Source organism: Siphateles boraxobius, unplaced genomic scaffold, assembly GCF_051911475.1.
Source record: "Siphateles boraxobius isolate OS27281-9 unplaced genomic scaffold, OSU_SipBor_1 8, whole genome shotgun sequence".
In the NCBI taxonomy this organism is placed as follows: Eukaryota; Metazoa; Chordata; class Actinopteri; order Cypriniformes; family Leuciscidae; genus Siphateles; species Siphateles boraxobius.
The window spans coordinates 9,288,495-9,308,528 of record NW_027509208.1 but is presented as its reverse complement, the minus strand read 5'-3'; the positions used below and the strand labels follow the sequence as shown (position 1 = coordinate 9,308,528).

Below are 20,034 nucleotides of genomic sequence, written 5' to 3'. Positions count from 1 at the left end.
TTATTTGCAGCTTTTGGTCGCTTGAGAAGGATCCAATCCAAGTGACTACATTTTTGATGCAGAGTCTGTTTTTGATGTAAATCCTGCAAAAAAGATGGTATGTGTATATAATACAAATGTTGTTGTTTTTTGGAGTGTGTACATTCAAGTTGTGTTGCACGAAGCTCTAAGCGCCAAATGCTTAAATTCTAATTAGCAGCACGCCACTCACAGAGGATGTGATTGATGAATTTTTAATGGAGGGGTTAAGTCTTAGACCTCCTAGACGCCATCTGAGCTTTCTCATGCTTCCTAACATGAGTCTGACAAATGAAGTTTGACATTTGAACGATTAGTGGCCCATTAGACATGGTAAAGCTGACTGAACAAATAGTAAACGGTGAGTCAAGGGACATTGTCAACCGTGGATATTTTGTGAGAACCACCAGTGAAGCCTCTGCCAGACAATGTCAACTTTATAATCCCTGTTTTTTAGATATTTAGAAAAAATCAATTAAATCGAATTTGCCACAGAGCAATGAACCACAATGTGTGGGTAAAAATGTAAACAAAAGCATTTGAATAGAGTTAGTTATTATGGGCTTCGTCTGAACACAGGGTTTCATTACAGAAGTTGCTGCAACTTGTAAAATGGCTGTAAATGTAAATCTTTAATGTGATTTAGATGTGGATGTGGATAAGCCAGATGAGAAGTCCATCATGACATATGTGGCACAGTTCCTGAAGCATCACCCAGACCGCCAAGAGACAGAGATTGGCCGGCAGCAAGAAGAGGTACAACACTATAACATTTCTCATCCAAAAACCAAACTTCAACCAGCTCACCATTCACTATATGTCTCATGGTTAGATGCCTATGCTCTTTACTCTGTTTCCTAAATAATCACTATCAACAATCTCTTATTTGTGGAGTCACATCTCTCTACTCACCATTTTCTTACACTAAATCTCTCTCTTTATTCTCCACCCTCTGTTTTGTCCACTAATGTCTTGTTGTTTACATGCATTCCTTTTTTGTCTCAAGTTTTATCTTGCTCCTCGAGCCATTGAGGAAATGTTAGAGGTACGTTTGCTCGTATATAAAACACATTATGCCTGCTTTGACTGCGCCTCCACTATTTCCACCTGCTGCTGCTGTGCCATGTAGTTTGAGATCCTTTCAGTAGTATTTTGCCTTCCTTTTCATCATGAGCGGTGCGATACTGTGTGGACCAGGTTTAATAATCCAGGGCATTGTACGGCTTTAATATGTCCCATATAATTTTGCTACCTTCACTATTACATTTGCATTACAACTGGAACTTTTTGGTGATATTAACATGACAATAATGACCTTTTTTTTGCTTTGCTTTGTGTTGATACTGATAGCCTGATGATTAGCATTAGTAGCAGTCTTTAAAGAATAATAATGGTTCATAATCAAGTTGAAGCAGTGAATTAATCCTGTCACCACCTGGTTCTTTTGTAGAAACCTTTAGTTCCCCCATGCCACGGTCTGTGAGTGTTTCAGAGTCACTGTAATTTGAACCATTTTGCCTCTTTGTTATACATTTAAGACAATTTTAGGTTTTAATATTCCAGGGCATCGCATGCCTGTGACAGTATTCATTTCTGGGAGGTGGGGAGGAGATCATGCGGCAGACGTTGGCAAGGTCATAATATAATCATTTTAATGACCCAAAGGCACTGCCTCGTAGAAGATGCCAAAATGTAAGATGAGCGCCGGAAGAATAGACTTAATTTCATTAGAATTAGCTGAACACTGCTCTCGCTTTCTCACTCTTGTTCCTAATTCATAATAGGGAGGGTAAATGTGTGTAAAATGATTAGTATCGCCCCCGCAGAGCTGATTTCTTGCTCCCCCGTGGAGAGGTTTGGGGCAGATCTGCACAATGGAGGAGAAGAACTCTGCAAGCAGCAGGAACACAAAGTCTGCATTGGATTTATAAAAGTGGCATTAGTGATGCATGTTTGAACAGCAAAATTGTATTGAGTCGGGGGTTTAAAGTGCATTATATTACTTTTGTTAAGGAAATGATGAGCGTAGACTTCCCCAAGGGCCTTAAATCTTCGCAAATGTTTGCTTTTTGTCTTGTTTCTACAATCCTCAGTAACTCAGCACTCTTTTTTTTCTCTCAGAGGGAGCAGCGTAAGACACTGAGGGAGCTGAAAGCGTGGGCAGATCAGTTGGAGAGAGACTGTGCTCAAGCCCAGAGGGACGGTGGAAGTTTTGGTGTGAAGTACCAGGTGAGCTCAGGGTCTCACTCAGTCATCATGTAGATCACATAAAATATCAATTGGATACCTGAATAAAGCTTTAGCCCCCGGTTTCACAGACAAGGCTTAAGCTAGTCCCAGACTGAAATGTATGTTTGAACTGTTTTAACTGAAAGAAACTTGCACATATCTTAAAATATGTCAGTGCTATTGTTTTGTCTGAAGATGCACAGCAGTAATGCCTTTTTCTAAGGCACGTTTATAAATGCTACTTAAATGTCCTAATTGATCTAAGGCCTAATCCTGGTTTAATCTAAGCCCTGTCTGTGAAACCAGGTCTAGGAATCTTAGTTAGAGTTAAGTGATATCGGTTTTTAAATGCTCACTGTTGATACAAAGTCCAAGAAAGCAGTGTGGCTGTTGGTCGAAGTAATACTGAAAGTCTCACCTACCAGAGAAAATGCTTCTGTTTTGTATTTTTGTAACTTGATAGAACTTTTTTCATTATAAATAATGAAATCAGCAGTTAGAAACTAAATAACATGAAATTCTTACAGAGATCCAGACCGTGACTAAAATGGTCACAGATGACTCTTATTAAATGAAACAGATTTATTCAGTCAGTGAATCATGCTTTTGAACAGCCATCATAATGAAGCGATTCTGTGATTCTGTTTCATTTCAGGAGCCATTGGCATCCTATTTTTTGTCCTGCCTTAGTAGGTTATTTAGCCCCTTTGTTTTAATGATAGGAGCACTTTAGCTACAATTACATGAACTCACTCCACAATTTTATGCAATTGTTGCTGCTTTATACAACCATTTAAATGTTTGGGGTTAGTTAGACTTTTTATTTTGTAAGACATGAATACTTTCAGTAAGGATGCATTAAGTGATAATCACATAATCAAAAGTGACAAAAAAGATCTTTACATTGTTACAAAAAAATATATATTTCCAATAAATGCGGTTCTTTTGAACTTTCTATTGAATCCTTAAAACATTACCATGGTTTCCACAAAAATATTAATCAGTGCAGCTGTTTTCAGCATTGATAAAAATGTGAACTGTTTCTAGAGCAGCAAATCAGCATATTATAATAATTTCTGAAGGATCATGTGACACTGATGACTGGAGTAATGACTGCTGAAAATGCAGCTTTACCATCACAGAAATAAATTGAAAATGAAAAATATAGTAGATCCCGGACAAAACATTGGTTGCTCAAAACATTGAAACACACACCCTCATACGCATACAGACAACGCTAATATACATTACAGCTGAAAGCTCTCGTTGCTTTCATAATCATGGGCACTACACACCAGTGAAGCGATGTCTATAGCGCCCACGGATATGTTCCATATTCAGAAGAGTCAGAGCTCTAGCAGGGACCGCATGGGTAGAGAGAAAGTGGAAAATGGGAGCCCATTATTGCATGAATACATGCATGTGCAATTTGGCTGTTTAAATTCTTTTTCAGCTTTTGACATGCGTCCCTTTCTCTTGCTTTGTCATTTTTTGGGCAGGTTGTGTTATCTTGCTGTCTCTCTCCTATTAGCATTACATTGGGCATTATTTGAATATTCAGAATTTTAAAAATGTAATGACCTGCAGTTCTCTCATTCATTCATTCATTCACTCGCTCTTTCTTTCACTCAGATGTTCAAGCGTTGCCGTGTACAGTTTGAGGTGCAGAGAAGACAAGTGGAGACATGTGTTCAGTCCACTCAGAAGGACGGCAAGCTGACTGCAGATCAGGCTCTGCTCAAACAGGCCTGGGAGAGGCTGTCTGCAAGGGTCAGATACACCATAGATTTTAATATTTTTTTATAGGAAACCAATTAGAATACATAGACTAACCCTAACCAAACTCTAGTCCATTTGAGGACATTCACAGTAGATTTAGCTGATTTTGTTTTACTTATTAAAAGTAAAAGACATATATAATATAATATAATATAATATAATATAATATAATATACAGTTTTTTTCCTGCCTGCAGCTTTTGGATTGGCATCTACAGCTGGATAGTGGTTTGCCGCATCCTCTGGGTGAAGTTGGTTTGTATTTACATCAAGCAGAGAAGATCCTACTAGAGGAGTTGGTCCCTCAGCAAGCCCATGATGAGACTGCAAAAGCCATTCACAAAAAGCGACTACACGACCAGGTAAAACAGAATGAGAAAGTCAGTGTTTGTCTGTATGAATGTGTATGAGGTATTGGAGAATGGATGAATGAGAATCTATTAAGGAGTAACAAGATCAGCAGAACCTTCACTTTATCCATTAACATGAGTCCTGGATCTTACATTTTTCTGTATTTGGTTGTGCAGGAGATCTTAAGGCTTCTTGAAAGACACAAGCAGACCTTGCAGTTAATCCACAGAGACAGATGTGTTAATAATGTCCCAATTCCCATGGAACAACTGCAAGACATGGCAGAGAGGTAAAAACCATGACAGATAACCTTGAAGATTAATGAAGAGATCAATTTATAATTGCAATTAAAATTCAGTTTGCAATGGCTAGACATAAAACTTTTAATAATAAATTGTATTATAATATAATATGATATAATATATTATTAACCTGTTTTTATGTAACTGCTTTCAGATTAAACTACATATCTACCTCCTCACACATTCACTTGAGCAAACTGGAATTCTGGGAAACGAAATATGGTATGCTGGCATTTTTGGCATTAGCTGAGTCCAAGCTGAAATCCTGGATCATTAAATACGGCCGACTGGAGTCAGTGGAGCTTCTGCTGCAAAGCTATAGTGTAAGTTTACAAACTAGATGGATTCTTTTCATTTTGCATTTTTTCAGCTCCTTCATTGTCTAACCATACAAATAAGTTTTCATACATAGTAATCTTTGATCAAATGCAGTATAGCCTAAGATCTGTTAGAGATACTAATTTCTCTGATTGCACAATTAAATGATCTGATATTTACTTTTGTTTGTTCTCTGCATCTCTAGTCATTTGTGGAGGGACAGCAGTTCTTTGAGAAGTATGAGACTAGCCACCAGGCTCTGGTACAAGCTGCTGAGCTCTACATTAAAGCAGACAGCTCAGGTATGCTTCAAGTTCTGACTAATTTTGTGTTTTATATGCCTATGTGACTGCTAAATGATAGTTTGGTAACAGCAGTACAACTTTCTAGCAGGTATTTTCATCATGGTGTTTCACTGTGCAATTATTTCTCTTTCGCATCACTTTATATGAGAATCATCAAATATAGAAAAATGTTTATTATTTTTTAATATAGAGGATACGGGTAAGAGGGGGGCCACCCATAAAGATTTTGATCCTGTGCTAAATAAATTTTGTTTGCCGTTGAGTGAACCAAATAAATATATTTGTAATGTACAAATCATATCATGGATGGGCAGATAAAAGCAGATTTTTTTTTTTAAAGCAAATCCTTCAGATTTCAGAGTCCAGAGGGCAGAATGATAGCAGCTCACCTTTTTTCACCCTCAGTGAGTTTAATCCTTGTGGACTCAGTAGTCAATCAGTCTGTGCCTGTAGCATCTTCCTGCTATCTCTGTCTCTATCTCGTTCTCCCTCTCTGTTTCATTCTTGCTCTTTTCCGTTTGGTTTTTCTTTCTCTTTCTTCGCTCATTCCTCTCTCCTCGGGCTACTGGTAAATGAGGTTTTCCCAGGCACCGAACTCAAAAGGGAATTCCAGTCCATTAGTGCAGATACTGTATTCTAATTGGTTTTCTCTGGGCAGTGGACTCCCAACATGTTGCTTTGTCCGTGCCTAAGGCGACCTCAACATAGGGGTGAAGTTTTTTGATGTATATCTGAAGTATGATTGGAAGATCACAAAATAGGTCTTCCAGAAGCCAATCAAATCTTATCATGATGATTTATTGCAGCGCTACTCAACTGGTAGGTTGTAACTCAAAAAATGGGTCATTGGTGTGTTCTTAAAGTGTTGTAGACAGAATATTATATTATATTATATTATATTATATTATATTATATGAATTAACTTCAGTTTAGTAATTTTAGTACTTGTAAACCCATGTGCTAAAATTACTAAAACTGAAAGAAAAGTAGTTTGAAGCTTAACAGAATTATGAAAACAAAAAAAATAATAATAAAAATGACAAAACTTAACAAAATTACAACAATTTTTTGTTGTTGTAATTTTGTTATGTTTTTGTCATTTTTATTATTTTTGGTTTTGTTTTCATAATTCTGTTAAGCTTCAAATAATTTTGGAAGCTATATCACATTTTTGGTTTTGTTTTCATAATTCTGTTTACCTTAATACAAAATGAAATAATAAAAATGAAAGCTGATTCAAAATATTAATAAATACTATAATAGAATACTAATAATACTGCATAACTGTATAGAAGGGGGAAAATAATGCTAAATGCACAAATCATATACAACTAACTATAAAATCGTATGGTAACGATATAAGATAGCAATAATAATTAAGATAGCCAAAATAAACAGGTTTAGCAACTTTTAAAAAATAAGGATAATGATTGTGGCTGACGTCAAGGATGTATTAGTATTTATTTACGTATTAGTAAGTACTAGTAATAGTATTAGTGTACTAATACTAGTATCAGTGTTAGTTTTAGATTTATCAGTATGTATTTATTAGTACGTTCATGAATCTGCTCTGCTTTTGTATGTTCATGTTTTGACATGTCAGCTGGGGGAGGGGTAAAGCTCTTTCTGCGAGAGGTGTCTGATCAGTGGAGGAGTCTGTCGGTGGAGCTGCGAAGCGTAAGGTCCATGTTGGAGGAGGTGCAGTGTAACTGGTTGAGGTACAACAGCTGCGTGGCCTTATTGCAGGCCTGGCTGGAGGACGCTCAGGGGGCTCTCAGACAACCTGAGAACACCAAACGGGTAAGACAACCACATACAGTACATGTAGCCATGTCTCTAAAAATAACTAGCAGGGTTATGTTTATGATACATTCTTATTCTCTGTTGTTTTTCCAGGAGTTTTTTCGTAACCTTCCGCACTGGATGGACCAGCACGCCACTATGAACGATGCAGGCAACTTTCTGATCGAGACCTGTGATGAAACAGTGACACGTGATGTAAAGCATCAGCTTCTGCTTCTCAATGGAAGATGGAGGGAGCTGTTTCTGAAGGTCAAACAGGTAAACTAACGCCTTCACTCGCTCACATCTTAATGAAAAGAAGCTGGTCAGTTTGAAGGGGTAGTTCACCCAAAAATATCAATTCAGTTTCTCTAATGGAACACCAAAGACGTTTAGCATAATGTCGAAACTTCTGAAACAACTAGTTTTGTGTTTCATTGAAGAAATAAAGTCATATGGGATTCATTTTCAAAGGGTTAGTTCACTTGAAAATGAAAATTATTCCATATTTACTCACCCTCAAGCCATCCTAGGTGTATATGACTTTCTTCTTTCAGCCGAACACAATCAAAGTTATATTAAAAAATATCCTGGCTCTTTCAAGCTTTATAATGGGAGTGAATAGTAACTGAGATTTTAAAGCCAAAAAAGTTCATCCATCCATCATAAAAGTAATCCATACGGGTTCAGGGGGTTAATAAAGGCCTTCTGAAGCAAAGCGATATGTTTTTGTAAGAAAAATATTCATATTTATAACTTAATAAACTAAAATCACTGGCTTCCAGTCGCGAGACAAGTTCCGAACAAAGAGTGAACTCTGACCCAACGCATGACGTATTGACGAACGCGTAAGCGCAGAGGATAGAGGAAAAACACTGTTCATGAATTAGAAGTCTAAAACAAGAATTTTTGAAGAAATGTCAGAGGAGCTTAAGTTTGTTTAGCTCAACCCTATTTGTTTGAACCGCGAGAGGCGTCTACTCTCATCTAAGCTTTCGCTACTCCTACATCCTACATCATGCAGCTACAAATCGACTCGCGCACGGACGTTACCGGAAGCTAGTAATTGCAGTTTTTTGGCTTCAAAATCTCAGTTACTATTCTCTCCCATTATAAAGCTTGGAAAAGCTAGGATATATTTTATATAACTCCGATTGTGTTTGGCTGAAAGAAGAAAGCCATATACTTTCTTCTGTATATGGCTTGAGGGTGAGTAAATTATGAGATAATTGTACATTTTTGGGTGTACTAACCCTTTAAGCGAACCATTTCTTTAATTATAAAGTCTGTTTTTCCCTTTTTTTTTTTTACAGTACTCTCGTCTTCCTGAGACTCATACTGTAAGGGCACACCAGGATGTCAGCACAGACATACAAGAGTTTCTGGACACATCCATTACCAAACTTACCTCACCGCTTCAAGTGTCATTGTTGGATGTCAAAGCCTTTATGCAGGATGTTGAGGTAAAAAGGTTTCAACATTCGCTGTATATATTGTTAAATCTTTTTCTCTGTATGTGAGATTGGCCACTCAGAAATGATAAATGCAAGACTTTAATGCCAATTTTATCCATCTGAGTTTAACCTAAGCCTTCTGATTTAATTTACACACATATTGCAGGACATCAAGCACAGGCTACCTGCTGTGGAAGCACAACATAAAGTGGCTGCTCGCTCTGCACAACTTCTGGCCAAAGACTCTGTTCGTGCTGGTGAAGCTAAAGCACTTTCTACCATTACAACAACCGAAGCACAGCTCCACCAGGTTTGTGCAATGTTTGCTAACTTGTATTGTATTATTAATTATATTATTTCTATCTGAAAACCCTCATAATGAAAAGGAATATTAACCACAGGCATAATAAAAGCTTTATAAATATGATAAAGGCATCAGGAAATATGACAAAATTTGTATGGCTGCAAGTCATTTGGACCATTTTATGCTATCCACTTTATGCTACTAGTTTTGGACCCTGACAGCCTCTGGTCACCATTCACTTACATTATAAAATGTCAGCTTTTGTGTTATAGAAAAGACCAGATAAGTTTGGAATGATAAAAGAAATATCATAGAGTTTTCGAATGACATGGAATACATGGAATACATTTTTTAATTGTTTGTTTGTATCCTTACAGCTGAAAGAAAAGTGTCCTTTAATTTTGAGGGAGTGCCAGGCTCTATTTCCTCTGTTAGAAGAGCTAGAGAAACAAATCTCAGCTTTCTACCAGACAGCGGAGCTCGCTGGACACATCATCACCCAGCAACACAACCAGGAAATGTGTCAGGTCAGTACAGACCACTGGGAGGAAAAGATTACCAGACCATGAAGAATGCAGTGTGGAGAAACAGTAATGATGTGACAAATAATAAGTGGCTGTCTTTTGTAATCCCACAAGAGTTCAATAAGAAAAATAAACCTGCCTGTATCTGTGTCAACTATAATTGTTCTATGTGTTAATTGTTGTTTTAATAAAAAAAAATTGCAGGAGCTACAAACACAGCAGCAGACCTGTAAGCGTTGTGTTTGTGCTATGGAGCGCAGTTACCTGTCTCTACAGAGGGCGCTGTGCTGTGCAAAATCCCTACACAATTTTGACATGTCTCTTCTGCAGAACAGAGTGACGGAGATTCAGACCACCACACAGGTCGGACTACATTACAGCTCTGCAATAAAACTTTCATACATTACCATTCAAAACAGTGGGGTTAGAAAGTGTTTGTTTTTTTTAAAGAAATTGTTCAGCAAGTTGTTTAAAAGTGACAAGAAAAGTGAAAAGAAGCTTGAGCACCAAATCAGTGTATTAGAATGATTTCTAAAGGATCATGTGACACAGACGACCGGAGTAATTTTGCTGAAAATTCAGTCTTTCACAGTCACAGGAATAAATTACATTTTAAAATATATGACGTATTTATAATATGTAATATATTTGTATTAACATAGAAACCAGTTATTTTAAATTGTAGCAATATTACTGTTTTACTCTATTTTTGATCAAGTAAAAGTGAGCCTAAGATATGAAAAAAATCTTAAAGACCCCAAACTTTTGACTGTTTTTTTTTGTTGTTGTTGAAATTATCAGAATAATAATGCTGGCTTTGATACTTGCAAATTGCACTTTTTACATTTTTGTTGTGTTTTTAAAAAGTGTTTTTTGTATTTCTCAATATGATTGTCAAGGAATAACTTATCCATAAATTGTTATTAGTCATTATTTACTGAACACACAGAAAAAAAACTAATTTATTTAAAATAAGAATTTTTAAAAATGTTCCCCTTACAACATAATGAACACTGACTTTTACAAAATAAACGCACCATAAAAATTGTCCAAAAAGTCTTCTGGAGCAATACAAAATTGAAGTCAGTCTTCAATAAAAATCTTCACCTCTGCTGCATCTCTTCTCTAACTCTTGCTTGTGTTTCACAGAAGAAAAAAATAACTATTCGGTAAAGAGATATAGTTTGAATTTGTCCATCAACTACAGAGCTGTTCTGACAGTGTTCTGCTTTGATCAGGCTTTGATGCAGGAGGCTTTGGAGTGGAGGCAGGTGGCAGAGACTAACGGCAACCTCATGCGGAGGTTTGAGGAGTCTCGTGCTGACCTGGAGAAGGCGCTGCGTGTGGGCCAGGCCTGTTTAAAGGAAAGGGGAGATCCAGATGAGCTGTTCCGCAAACACAATGTACGTCATTGATGTCTTAATCGGTGAATCCTTCAAACATATTTATCTTGTCCTGTTCTTCTAATTAAGTGTGTAATTATTTGCTCAGGATTTCTTTGGGCGACTAGACCAGCACATTTTAAGTGCTTATTTAAAGGCTTGTGATGACCTCACTGATATCATCTCCGAGGAAGACCAACGGAGTCTGCGAGACACGGTCAGAAGACTGCACAAGCAATGGAAGGTCAGTTGGAAGATCAAAAATGGTGAAAATTTTGACAAGTTAACAGGAACAGGAAGCTAGACTGTAAACAAAAAGTGTGGAGATGTTTGCTGTATGTGACAAAAAATGTTTTGGCCTAAAAAATTTTTTGGTGACATCGCTTAGAGCACCTTTAAAAAAGTAAGTCACCTGCTTGCCTTAATTTTGAGTTAATTGAAATACAATTTTTAAGTTAATACAATTAACTCAAATTTTAAGATTGGTTTAATAAATAGAAACTCAAAATATTGTGTTATCTAAACGACATTAATTATCTAAGTTCTATTGACAAAAGATGAAAAGTTGTGACAACAAATCATGAAAATATTTGTTTACAGTGTAAAGGATTCATCTCGATGCATTTTCTTCCTCCCAGGACATTCAAGCCGAGGCTCCATTCCATCTGCTCAGACTCCGGGTGGAAACAGAGAGGCGTTTGGTGATGACCACATTACAGGAGTGTAGGATCGAGCTGAAAAGGGAGGACAAAGCCCTGCTCACAGCCGGCAGTGAAATAACGATCAAAGAACACAGGGTGAGATATAGCCGATAAAAAAAAGATCATACAATTCTCATAACCTGAGAATTATCTATTCAATCTATTTATGTATCTTTATAGGCCTTTTTCAGACATAAAAACACACTTTCTGCATGTGAGAAGCGACTAAAGACAATGGAGCATCTCTGTCACGATCTTCCAGAAAATGACCAAGGCTATCAAACACTGGAGCAAACCAGAGATCATCTTTCAGAGGTCAGGGGTTTAATAGAGCGAACACACTTGAAGCTACTACAGCACATGGATAAATGGAGAGAGTGGCATGTCAGGTGAGATGCAAATACTGAGCGACAAAATGAGGCACATTCTGTCAATGCTATGATTTTCAACATATTTTTCCCTAGAATGGTGTAAAATGAATGGGAACTCTGAAAACTGGTGAGGCTTGTTTAACGGCCAAGTCTTTCTGATAAGGCTAGTTGAATAAGAAGAATGAGTTAAGCTAAGCTACCGTTGGTTAAGATTAAACGTTTTATTTTGAAGTACATTTAAAATTCATTGTTTTGTCAAGCTTTAAATAAGCACACTTATTTGGATGTGCTGACTAACATGCTAAGGCAAATGTAATGTACTTTCCTATAATTTTAACTGTAGTGTGTTATTCAATGTTACATTTAAATGTTTAGTTTAAAGTTAATACATTTTAAATGTACTTAAAGCTGCAGTAGGGAGTTTTGAGAAAATGTTGACTTAGCCTGAAAATTTGAACAAGCACAACTTACAGGTCCAACCCCCTTGCTCTCTGCTACGCTACAGCCCTCCCTCCACAGCTCCTCCCCCACAGCGGAGCCTGCCGTGAACGTGCAGGCTAGTAAGCAGGACCACCAATGACGGCGGATTATAAACAGTTATGGAACATTCACTAATAGGGACGAAACATCAACAATATGCTATACATTGACTATGGCCTGCCCATACTTTGACTACAAACTTGGTCCTCAAATCATTATGTATTTTGCAATACATGTAACTTTATAAGGTTGCACTCTTTCTATAAGTTATAGCTACTAAGATAACGTTAAAGGATTAGTTCACTTTAAAAAAAAACTTTTACTGATAATTTACTCACCCCCATGTCATCCAAGATGTCCATGTCTTTCTTTCTTCAGTCGAAAAGAAATTAAGTTTTTTGATGAAAACATTCCAGGCTTTTTCTCCATATAATGGACTTCAATAGGACACAAACGTTTCGAGGACCAAATGACAGTTTCAGCGCAGCTTTAAAGGGTTTTAAACGATACCAGACGATGAATAAGGGTCTTATCTAGTGAAACGATCGGTCATTTCAAAAATAAATAAAAAACTTTAAGTTTTATAAGCACAAATGCTCGCCTTGCTCTGTTCTGTGATGCACGTTCGTGATCCTGTTCGAACTCGTTCATCCAAATGAACAAATCTTTTTTCGAGTCATTCGTTCGTTGAATGAACGAAATGACTCCGAAAAAGACTCGTTCAAAATGAACAAATCTTTTTTCGAGTCATTTCGTTCGTTGAATGAACGAAATGACTCGAAAAAAGATTCGTTCATTTGGATGAACGAGTTTGAACAGGAGAGTCACGAACGACGGTACGCGCTCGCGCTGTGCAAGAGAGGGGTGATCAGCGCGTACACGAGCGTGATTGACACTGCTAAGACATTCCTCCTGGCTCTGATTGGTTGTTTCTGACCGGGAGCGGTGTATTTCTGCAAATGGTAGTAGGACCACAGGGAGAAGCCAGAGGAGCTTGATTTTTTTCACAGATTATCTGTCTCATATTCTACTTTCAGGACAAAATGAGAGTTTTAACAAATATTTGTTTACAAAAGCTACCTACTGGAGCTTTAATTGCAACTTCATCATTACAAATGTGTAATTACAAAGTCACATTCTGAAGTACACTTTAAACATATTTTCACAGTATAAGTAATTATGAAATTAATTACATTTAAAATATAATTCTACTTAAGTAGGTCAAAAAAGGTTACAAAAAAATTCAGCAAATTGGATTTCATACCAGTTCAAGTTATAATACATTTTCATTTAATTGCATTCAAAATGTACTTCAAAATAAAACGTTTAATTTGACATTACAAATGTCACTTAAGTGCACTGAAGTGTGTTAAGAAAGTGATAAAAGGGCACTCTCTTTAAGTACATTTTAAATGGCCTTTTATTTAATAAATATAATATCTGCAAGTACAGTTTTTTAAAATATGCTTGTAAGTACACATTCAATATAGTTCTTTTTGACAAGAGACAACATAGTAGAAAAACATAGAATAGTAGAATTTCTTTTTCTATGTTTTTGTTTTTTGTGCTGTGCTCCAGGTTCGGTGAGCTGTCTGGATGGCTTCTCTTCCAGCAGGAAATGCAAAGTGGTGCTGAAATCTCTTCTCTCCAGGTGAGCTGACCCCAAATGTATGTGACTTAGGCTCATCTGCATACTGTATACTGTATGTGTGTTCAGACCACTGTCTGTTATGTGACATGAGCTGACCTCCCTCTGCTTCCCTTTGCAGATGCAGCGTCGGGCGGTAAAAGCTCAGGGCGAGACTCTGGACTGGCTCAAAGCTCGTCTCGCTGTGCTGGAGGAGATAAGTCTTGAGAGTGAGGTTCACACACAGAGGGCTGCTCTTGATAAACTCTCACAACAGTTTTCTGCACTGGTGCTGTCTCTGTCTGAGGTGAAGAGTGGTCCTCATGTCTGCTAGTTTTAATGCAAAGTATACCATTGCAAACGTCAGATGCCATGTTTACTTTGGAAAGAAAATGTCTGCATAAAATTCTCTATTTGCATATCATCTGCAGGAACTTTTTATTGTATAGATATCTGTGGTGTTACAGCTTAACATTTTGCATGGTTAAACTCTTTTACTGTTTTCTCAGGATTTTCCTGTTGCAGTGGCCAATGAAGGGAACATAAAGACTGGAGAGGAGGTGAAGGAGGAGGTGATTCAGACACAGGGGCACAGAAGAATCCTGAATGCAGAGAACATAACAGAAGCCAAACAGCTGCTCCTTATTCACCAGGTAGGGACTGTAGAATTCATTTTTGTTGACACATATAATGCAATAGACGTGATGAATCGTGTTGATTTTATTTGCTAATCTGATTGCTGTGAATAAGTGATTCTTTCTCATGCCTAATATTCTATTATATTCTAAAAATTCTATTTTTCCCTTTTTCTTTCTTCTCTGTCACCCTGTCATGGTGTGTACTCAGCAAAATCTGAAGACACAGGAAGCAAAAGAGACGGATGTAAGATCTCAAGGTAAAGAAGACTGGGCAGCTCAGGAGAAACACCTGCAGGTAACACTTTCAGTCAAATGATATTTACACATATGCCATATTATAATTCAGTTTACTCCCCTTAAAGTGTCTGTAAACAATGGTTCAGAAAGATCTCCATATGTTAGATCATAGCATGTTAGCTTCATAGGCAGGATCCTAACTGTTATTAGACCTCATAAATGGCTGACTTTCAGTGATGCAACAAATAGCACTCCTCATTTTAGACTCGACTCTCAATCAATTTCAGTTAATTAACTCGAGTTACATAATCAGATTACTTTTTCCTAGTAACGAGTGAAGTAACGCATTACTTTTAAATTTACAACAAAATATCTGAATTAATGTTTAGGAGTAAGGAGTAAGTTCAGAGGTGTTGTGTGCGCTGTGTGAACATGATGGTTATTGTAGTACTAGACTAAATTTGAGCATGCATTTACTCATCTCACTTACACAAAAACAGATTCAGTATTCCTGAAAATAAAAACAGTGAAATGCAAACTCAGAATATTAAGCAAACCTGCTATAATTAAATATGTTTAATTGCAGTGTCTAATCTGATCCAATTCAACAATACTAGTGAGTTTTTTGTGTTTCATATTTTGTAATATTTTGAAAGCCGTCTACTGTACAGGTGTGCATTTCCTTCAGCCTGAGCCTTTTTCCTTTAACTTCTGGAATAAAAGGGCCTTTACATTTTCTAACCAGCCCAGGTTAGAAAAAGTAACACAAAAGTAACATAACACATTTCTTTCCATAAAAAGTAATTAAGTAATGCAATTAGTTACTTTTTTAGGGAGTAGCGCAATATTGTAACGTGTTACTTTTGAAAGTAACTTTTCCCAACACTGGTAGACTCATTTTAAAAGTAATCCAAAATTGGGCTAGCTCCAACTTTAGATTACAGTCCAATTCTATTAACTATGATTTTTGCCTCAATAAAATCCTAATTACTGCTTATTAATATTTACTAAGGTCGTTGTTAAGTTTAGTTATTGGGTATAAGGGATGTAGAATATGGTCATGCAGAATAAGGCATAAATATGTTCTTTATAAGAATGAATAAACAGCTAATATACTAGTAATATGTATGCTAATAAGCTACTAGTTAATTAGACCCTAAACTAAAGTGTTACCAAAATTCCTTATCCAGACAATCACAAACAAATGTAAAAGTAATGTGGACTTTTAATATTGTTGTGGACAATTGTGGGCCTCAAGACCTTAGAATGCCCCTCTCTTTAGAGGTCCGAACTTGTTTCCAGAAGTCAAACATTGTGTACACTTATGTTTTGTGCATAAAATGTAACCCTGTAATGCAACATGAATAATCGGAAAGAAATGCAATCACTTCATTTACTTGCAGTTGATAATGTGTCATTCTCATTGCTCTTTAGGTCACTGTGAATGCATGGCAGGAGTTTGATTTGGAGAGAGAGGCCATCTGGCAGTTTGTGTGTCTTGTCAGTCCTGTCCTGCAGAGGGAGCTTATCTTCAGCAGCCTGGACAACCTCAAGACTGAAATGAAAAATGTTAAAGTGAGAGCAAAGACGAAAATATTGTAGTTAATGTTTATTAAACTTTAGACTGAGAATAATACTCATATCTGTGTGTTTGTTTAGGAGCTTCATGAGCAGGGTAACACATTTGCTGTACGAGCTGAGTCCCTGGTGAAGAAGGCAGCAGATATTAAACTTGGTTCTCACAATCAGTCTTTACTACAGGATCAGGCCCAGTCCACAAAAGAAAGACTGCAGGAGATACAAGCCAGCCTCAGGAAAATGTAAGACAGCTTTAAGTCAATATGCCTGTATCTACTGTACATACATATACTGCACAGTTCACATTATGCACATTTTTTCATGTATCAACCGACTGTAAATGCCAGTAAACCTTGCTGAAATAGAGAAAATGACAGACAATTCAAGAGTATGATGCCAGATTGCAATATCCTGCTGCACCTTCATCAACCTCACTCAGAATAGACCTGCTAGTTGCAACAACATTTTTGGATGTTGCCTGAGTTTAATCCTGATTGAATCCTGTAGTGAATCGGTTGCTAAAATGATGCAGATGGTGTGTGCGCAAATACCATCAAAATTATTTCTTTGTGAATTCCTAATTATGTTCCTTGTGAAAAAGAAGTGTGCTTAGTTATATTGAATGTGCATTTGTAGTGTACTTCAAATGTTAAAAGTGTTTATATTTTTTAAAAACAGTACTTTCAGATACTATAACATTAATTAAATAAAAGGCCACTTAAGTGTACATTCTGTAAAGAGTATATTCTTTTAAAGCACAGTATTTCCATAATAAGTACTGCTTTCAGGGGTACTGTTTTTCACAAGGGGTGTTTCTTTCCTGCTTGTATCTGTTCCAATAGTGTGTCAGATCTGGAGATGATGCACAAATGGTGGCAAAGGTTCTGTCGTGAGTCTGAGGCTTTCTTCTCCTGGGTCTGTGATAGTAAGAGGGAGCTTGAAGCTTTCGGCGGATCCTCTGCCAACCTGGATGAGCAGATTCACACGGTGGAGGTAAACAGAGATAATGACCTGGATCAGAAGACTGTAACTTAATAAACATAACCAAATTAACCAGACAACATTATATGTTTCATTTAGCGCTCAGTGGATGATGTCTCCTCATTGCTTTCCCTCTTAGATGTTAAAGGAGGCCTTAGAGAAGAAGATGGATATATTTAGCCGATTGGAGACAGAGTTTCAATCTTTAAGTCATTTCATTGCACCGAATGAGGCAGGGCGAATTAAAGCACGTCTGATGCAGATTGAAAGGTACCGGGAAGAGTTTAAGAACATTGTGGAGCAACGAGAGGCAGAGCTTCACTCTAGTTTGAGAAATACGAAACAATTTACTCAAGATCTCAATGAGGTAACACTTTATACATGGCTCTCTGTGCTACTCTGGTCTGATATATTATTCAAGTCATGTTGGATGTGTGTGTGTTATTCAATGTTTTCACTCATCTTAGGTTGAAGGTTTGCTGAATGGATTACAGGAAAAACTGAACACACCAGATACTTCCTGTACATCAGCCTCAAGAACATATAAAACTCTCCATGAACATATGGTTAGTATATTACATGTGTTTGGAACAGACAACTTAAAGATCTAAATAAATCAATTTCCATACCGTACTGTATATATTATCTAGACCAGGGGTGTAAAACTGAAATTGGGGGCCCCTATACCGGTATATAAACGATCACAATCATCACAATATAGTTTTGTAATGATCAAAAGTTATTTAGGTCCCACTTTATATTAAGTGGCTTTAACTACTATGTACCTACATAGAAATTAATAATTTGATACAATGGACTTATTGTGTACATACATGTTTTTACATTGTACTCCTATTTTAAAAATACCTGCATGTAATTAGAGCTGCAATTAATTTGTGTAATTACATTTTTAATTACACTGTTGACCCATCCCTTACACCTTAAACCAACCTTTTCACCTTCCCTTTCCCATAACCTTACCCGTATTACTCCTCAACAGCAGCACAAGTGTTTTACAATACAATATTAACACAATAAGTACATTGTACTTATTTTTTTATGTTTTAGGACTTTTATAATAAGCCCTGTGGAAAAATATATTGACTGCTGTTTAATAATCCTTAAGAGAACTGCAGGGTAACGAAGACCAAATCAAAATGCAGAAAGTAAAAATCAATTTGCAGACCGGATTAAAGGATAAACTATTTACACTTGAAGGGCTGCATGAAATAATCCACACAATCAGCCAGAGGGCCATTAGTACAAGAGGCCCTATAGGCTTTATACTGAACGTCACATGAACAAACAGGAAAACAGGTCTCATTGCATCTGCATCCGCAATGAGAAAAGTGTTATTGTTGGCGTTTTATGCAATTTAAATATCTAGATGTTAGTGAGAAGAAGAAAATAAAAAACATTTAGTCCTCAATTTATGGTCATCTTTGCTCACTCCGTAAATCTTAAATTAAACGGCTCTATATTTATCAAAGCACATACAAAAGACCTGAAACGGAAGCAATGCGACCTGTTTTACAGGACATGGAAGCTGTTGCGCATAACCCCTATTAAAGGTCATATGCTACAATTTTCACTTAACTGTTGACTTTAAAAATATGATTATATAAAAGGCATTTGAGACTGCTAGAGTAAGATTTATTTCCTTCATTTTTAGGATGTAGTGCAGCGTCTACAGCAGCTCGGGCCCAGGCTAATGTCTCTGAGTCTGGGCTGGAGGAGGCTGTCTGATGGGGGACGGATGGAGAAAGCTGTGGCTGACCTTCAGCAAGCTCACAAATTATATACCCAGCAAGCCACTGTAAAACAATCAAAACTGGAGAACCTTTTGACTCTTTGGCAAAGGCATGTGTTTGCATATTTATATGTTACATAATGTGTGTTGACTGCAATAAAGGTGATTTTTGTTACTTAAATAAAAGATTGTAATACAAAAAACAATGTTTTGGCTGTCTGCTTTTTAGAGGTGAGAGAGATCTCTCACTTCTGCAGTCCTGGTTGACCAGGTGTGAAAATCTATGCAGTTCAGATTCTCCCTACCTGACCACAGACAATGTGAAGCTACAGAGCCAGCTTCAGATGCTGCAGGTGAGTGCAAAGTCTGAAAGGTTTTTTGGCTGTTTTTCGTTTTCCACATCCATTTTTCTTTATGTTTAATGCTGATTGTTTGAATTACCATCACTCATTTAAACTCTCAAAAACAATTCGGGACACTATGACTTTAATGGCAAGAAACCAATAAAATCTTTTTTTATGATGTATCAGGACATGCAGTCAGAAGTTCCCTCTCAGGAGTCTTTGTTGGAAAGTTTGGAGACCCGAGCAGAGTCTCTGTACTCCTCAGCCTCAGAGGAAAGGACTGCAGAGCTTAGAGATCTTCATTGTAGCATGGAAGAGAGGTGGTGTTCTCTCAGTACTAATATACCACTCAGGTAATAATAATTTATATTTTTTGTCCTTGTCATCTGTTTGCTTATGTGCTCCTAAAATATACACATTTAAAATTTTCTCTTTCTCTCCCAGAAAATGTACTAAATATATGAATGACTCATTTTGTAAGGGGCAAATTCAAACTTTTATGCAATCAAAATTAGTCTAGAATTAGATTGCTTAGCATAGCACCTGCCTCTGACTAGCATTAATAAATCATGGTTCACTA

At 36.9% G+C, this 20,034-nt stretch overlaps 1 protein-coding gene across 1 annotated transcript in view; it reads left to right on the top strand.

Moving 5' to 3' along the window:
• Positions 1-20,034, top strand: part of syne1a (spectrin repeat containing, nuclear envelope 1a) — a 119,433-nt gene that overhangs the window by 13,978 nt on the left and 85,421 nt on the right. Inside the window, exons 9-38 of the mRNA XM_077221161.1 lie at positions 665-774; positions 1,025-1,063; positions 2,140-2,247; positions 3,880-4,017; positions 4,223-4,387; positions 4,553-4,665; positions 4,833-5,001; positions 5,202-5,298; positions 6,905-7,101; positions 7,198-7,362; positions 8,397-8,546; positions 8,704-8,847; positions 9,219-9,368; positions 9,570-9,728; positions 10,604-10,768; positions 10,857-10,991; positions 11,386-11,544; positions 11,629-11,837; positions 13,878-13,950; positions 14,069-14,233; positions 14,436-14,579; positions 14,773-14,859; positions 16,236-16,376; positions 16,461-16,621; positions 17,222-17,372; positions 17,500-17,727; positions 17,828-17,926; positions 19,033-19,220; positions 19,340-19,463; positions 19,641-19,807. Of these exons, the coding sequence (XP_077077276.1) occupies positions 665-774; positions 1,025-1,063; positions 2,140-2,247; positions 3,880-4,017; positions 4,223-4,387; positions 4,553-4,665; positions 4,833-5,001; positions 5,202-5,298; positions 6,905-7,101; positions 7,198-7,362; positions 8,397-8,546; positions 8,704-8,847; positions 9,219-9,368; positions 9,570-9,728; positions 10,604-10,768; positions 10,857-10,991; positions 11,386-11,544; positions 11,629-11,837; positions 13,878-13,950; positions 14,069-14,233; positions 14,436-14,579; positions 14,773-14,859; positions 16,236-16,376; positions 16,461-16,621; positions 17,222-17,372; positions 17,500-17,727; positions 17,828-17,926; positions 19,033-19,220; positions 19,340-19,463; positions 19,641-19,807 (4,300 nt within the window). The remainder of the gene's footprint in view (positions 1-664; positions 775-1,024; positions 1,064-2,139; positions 2,248-3,879; positions 4,018-4,222; positions 4,388-4,552; positions 4,666-4,832; positions 5,002-5,201; positions 5,299-6,904; positions 7,102-7,197; positions 7,363-8,396; positions 8,547-8,703; positions 8,848-9,218; positions 9,369-9,569; positions 9,729-10,603; positions 10,769-10,856; positions 10,992-11,385; positions 11,545-11,628; positions 11,838-13,877; positions 13,951-14,068; positions 14,234-14,435; positions 14,580-14,772; positions 14,860-16,235; positions 16,377-16,460; positions 16,622-17,221; positions 17,373-17,499; positions 17,728-17,827; positions 17,927-19,032; positions 19,221-19,339; positions 19,464-19,640; positions 19,808-20,034) is intronic.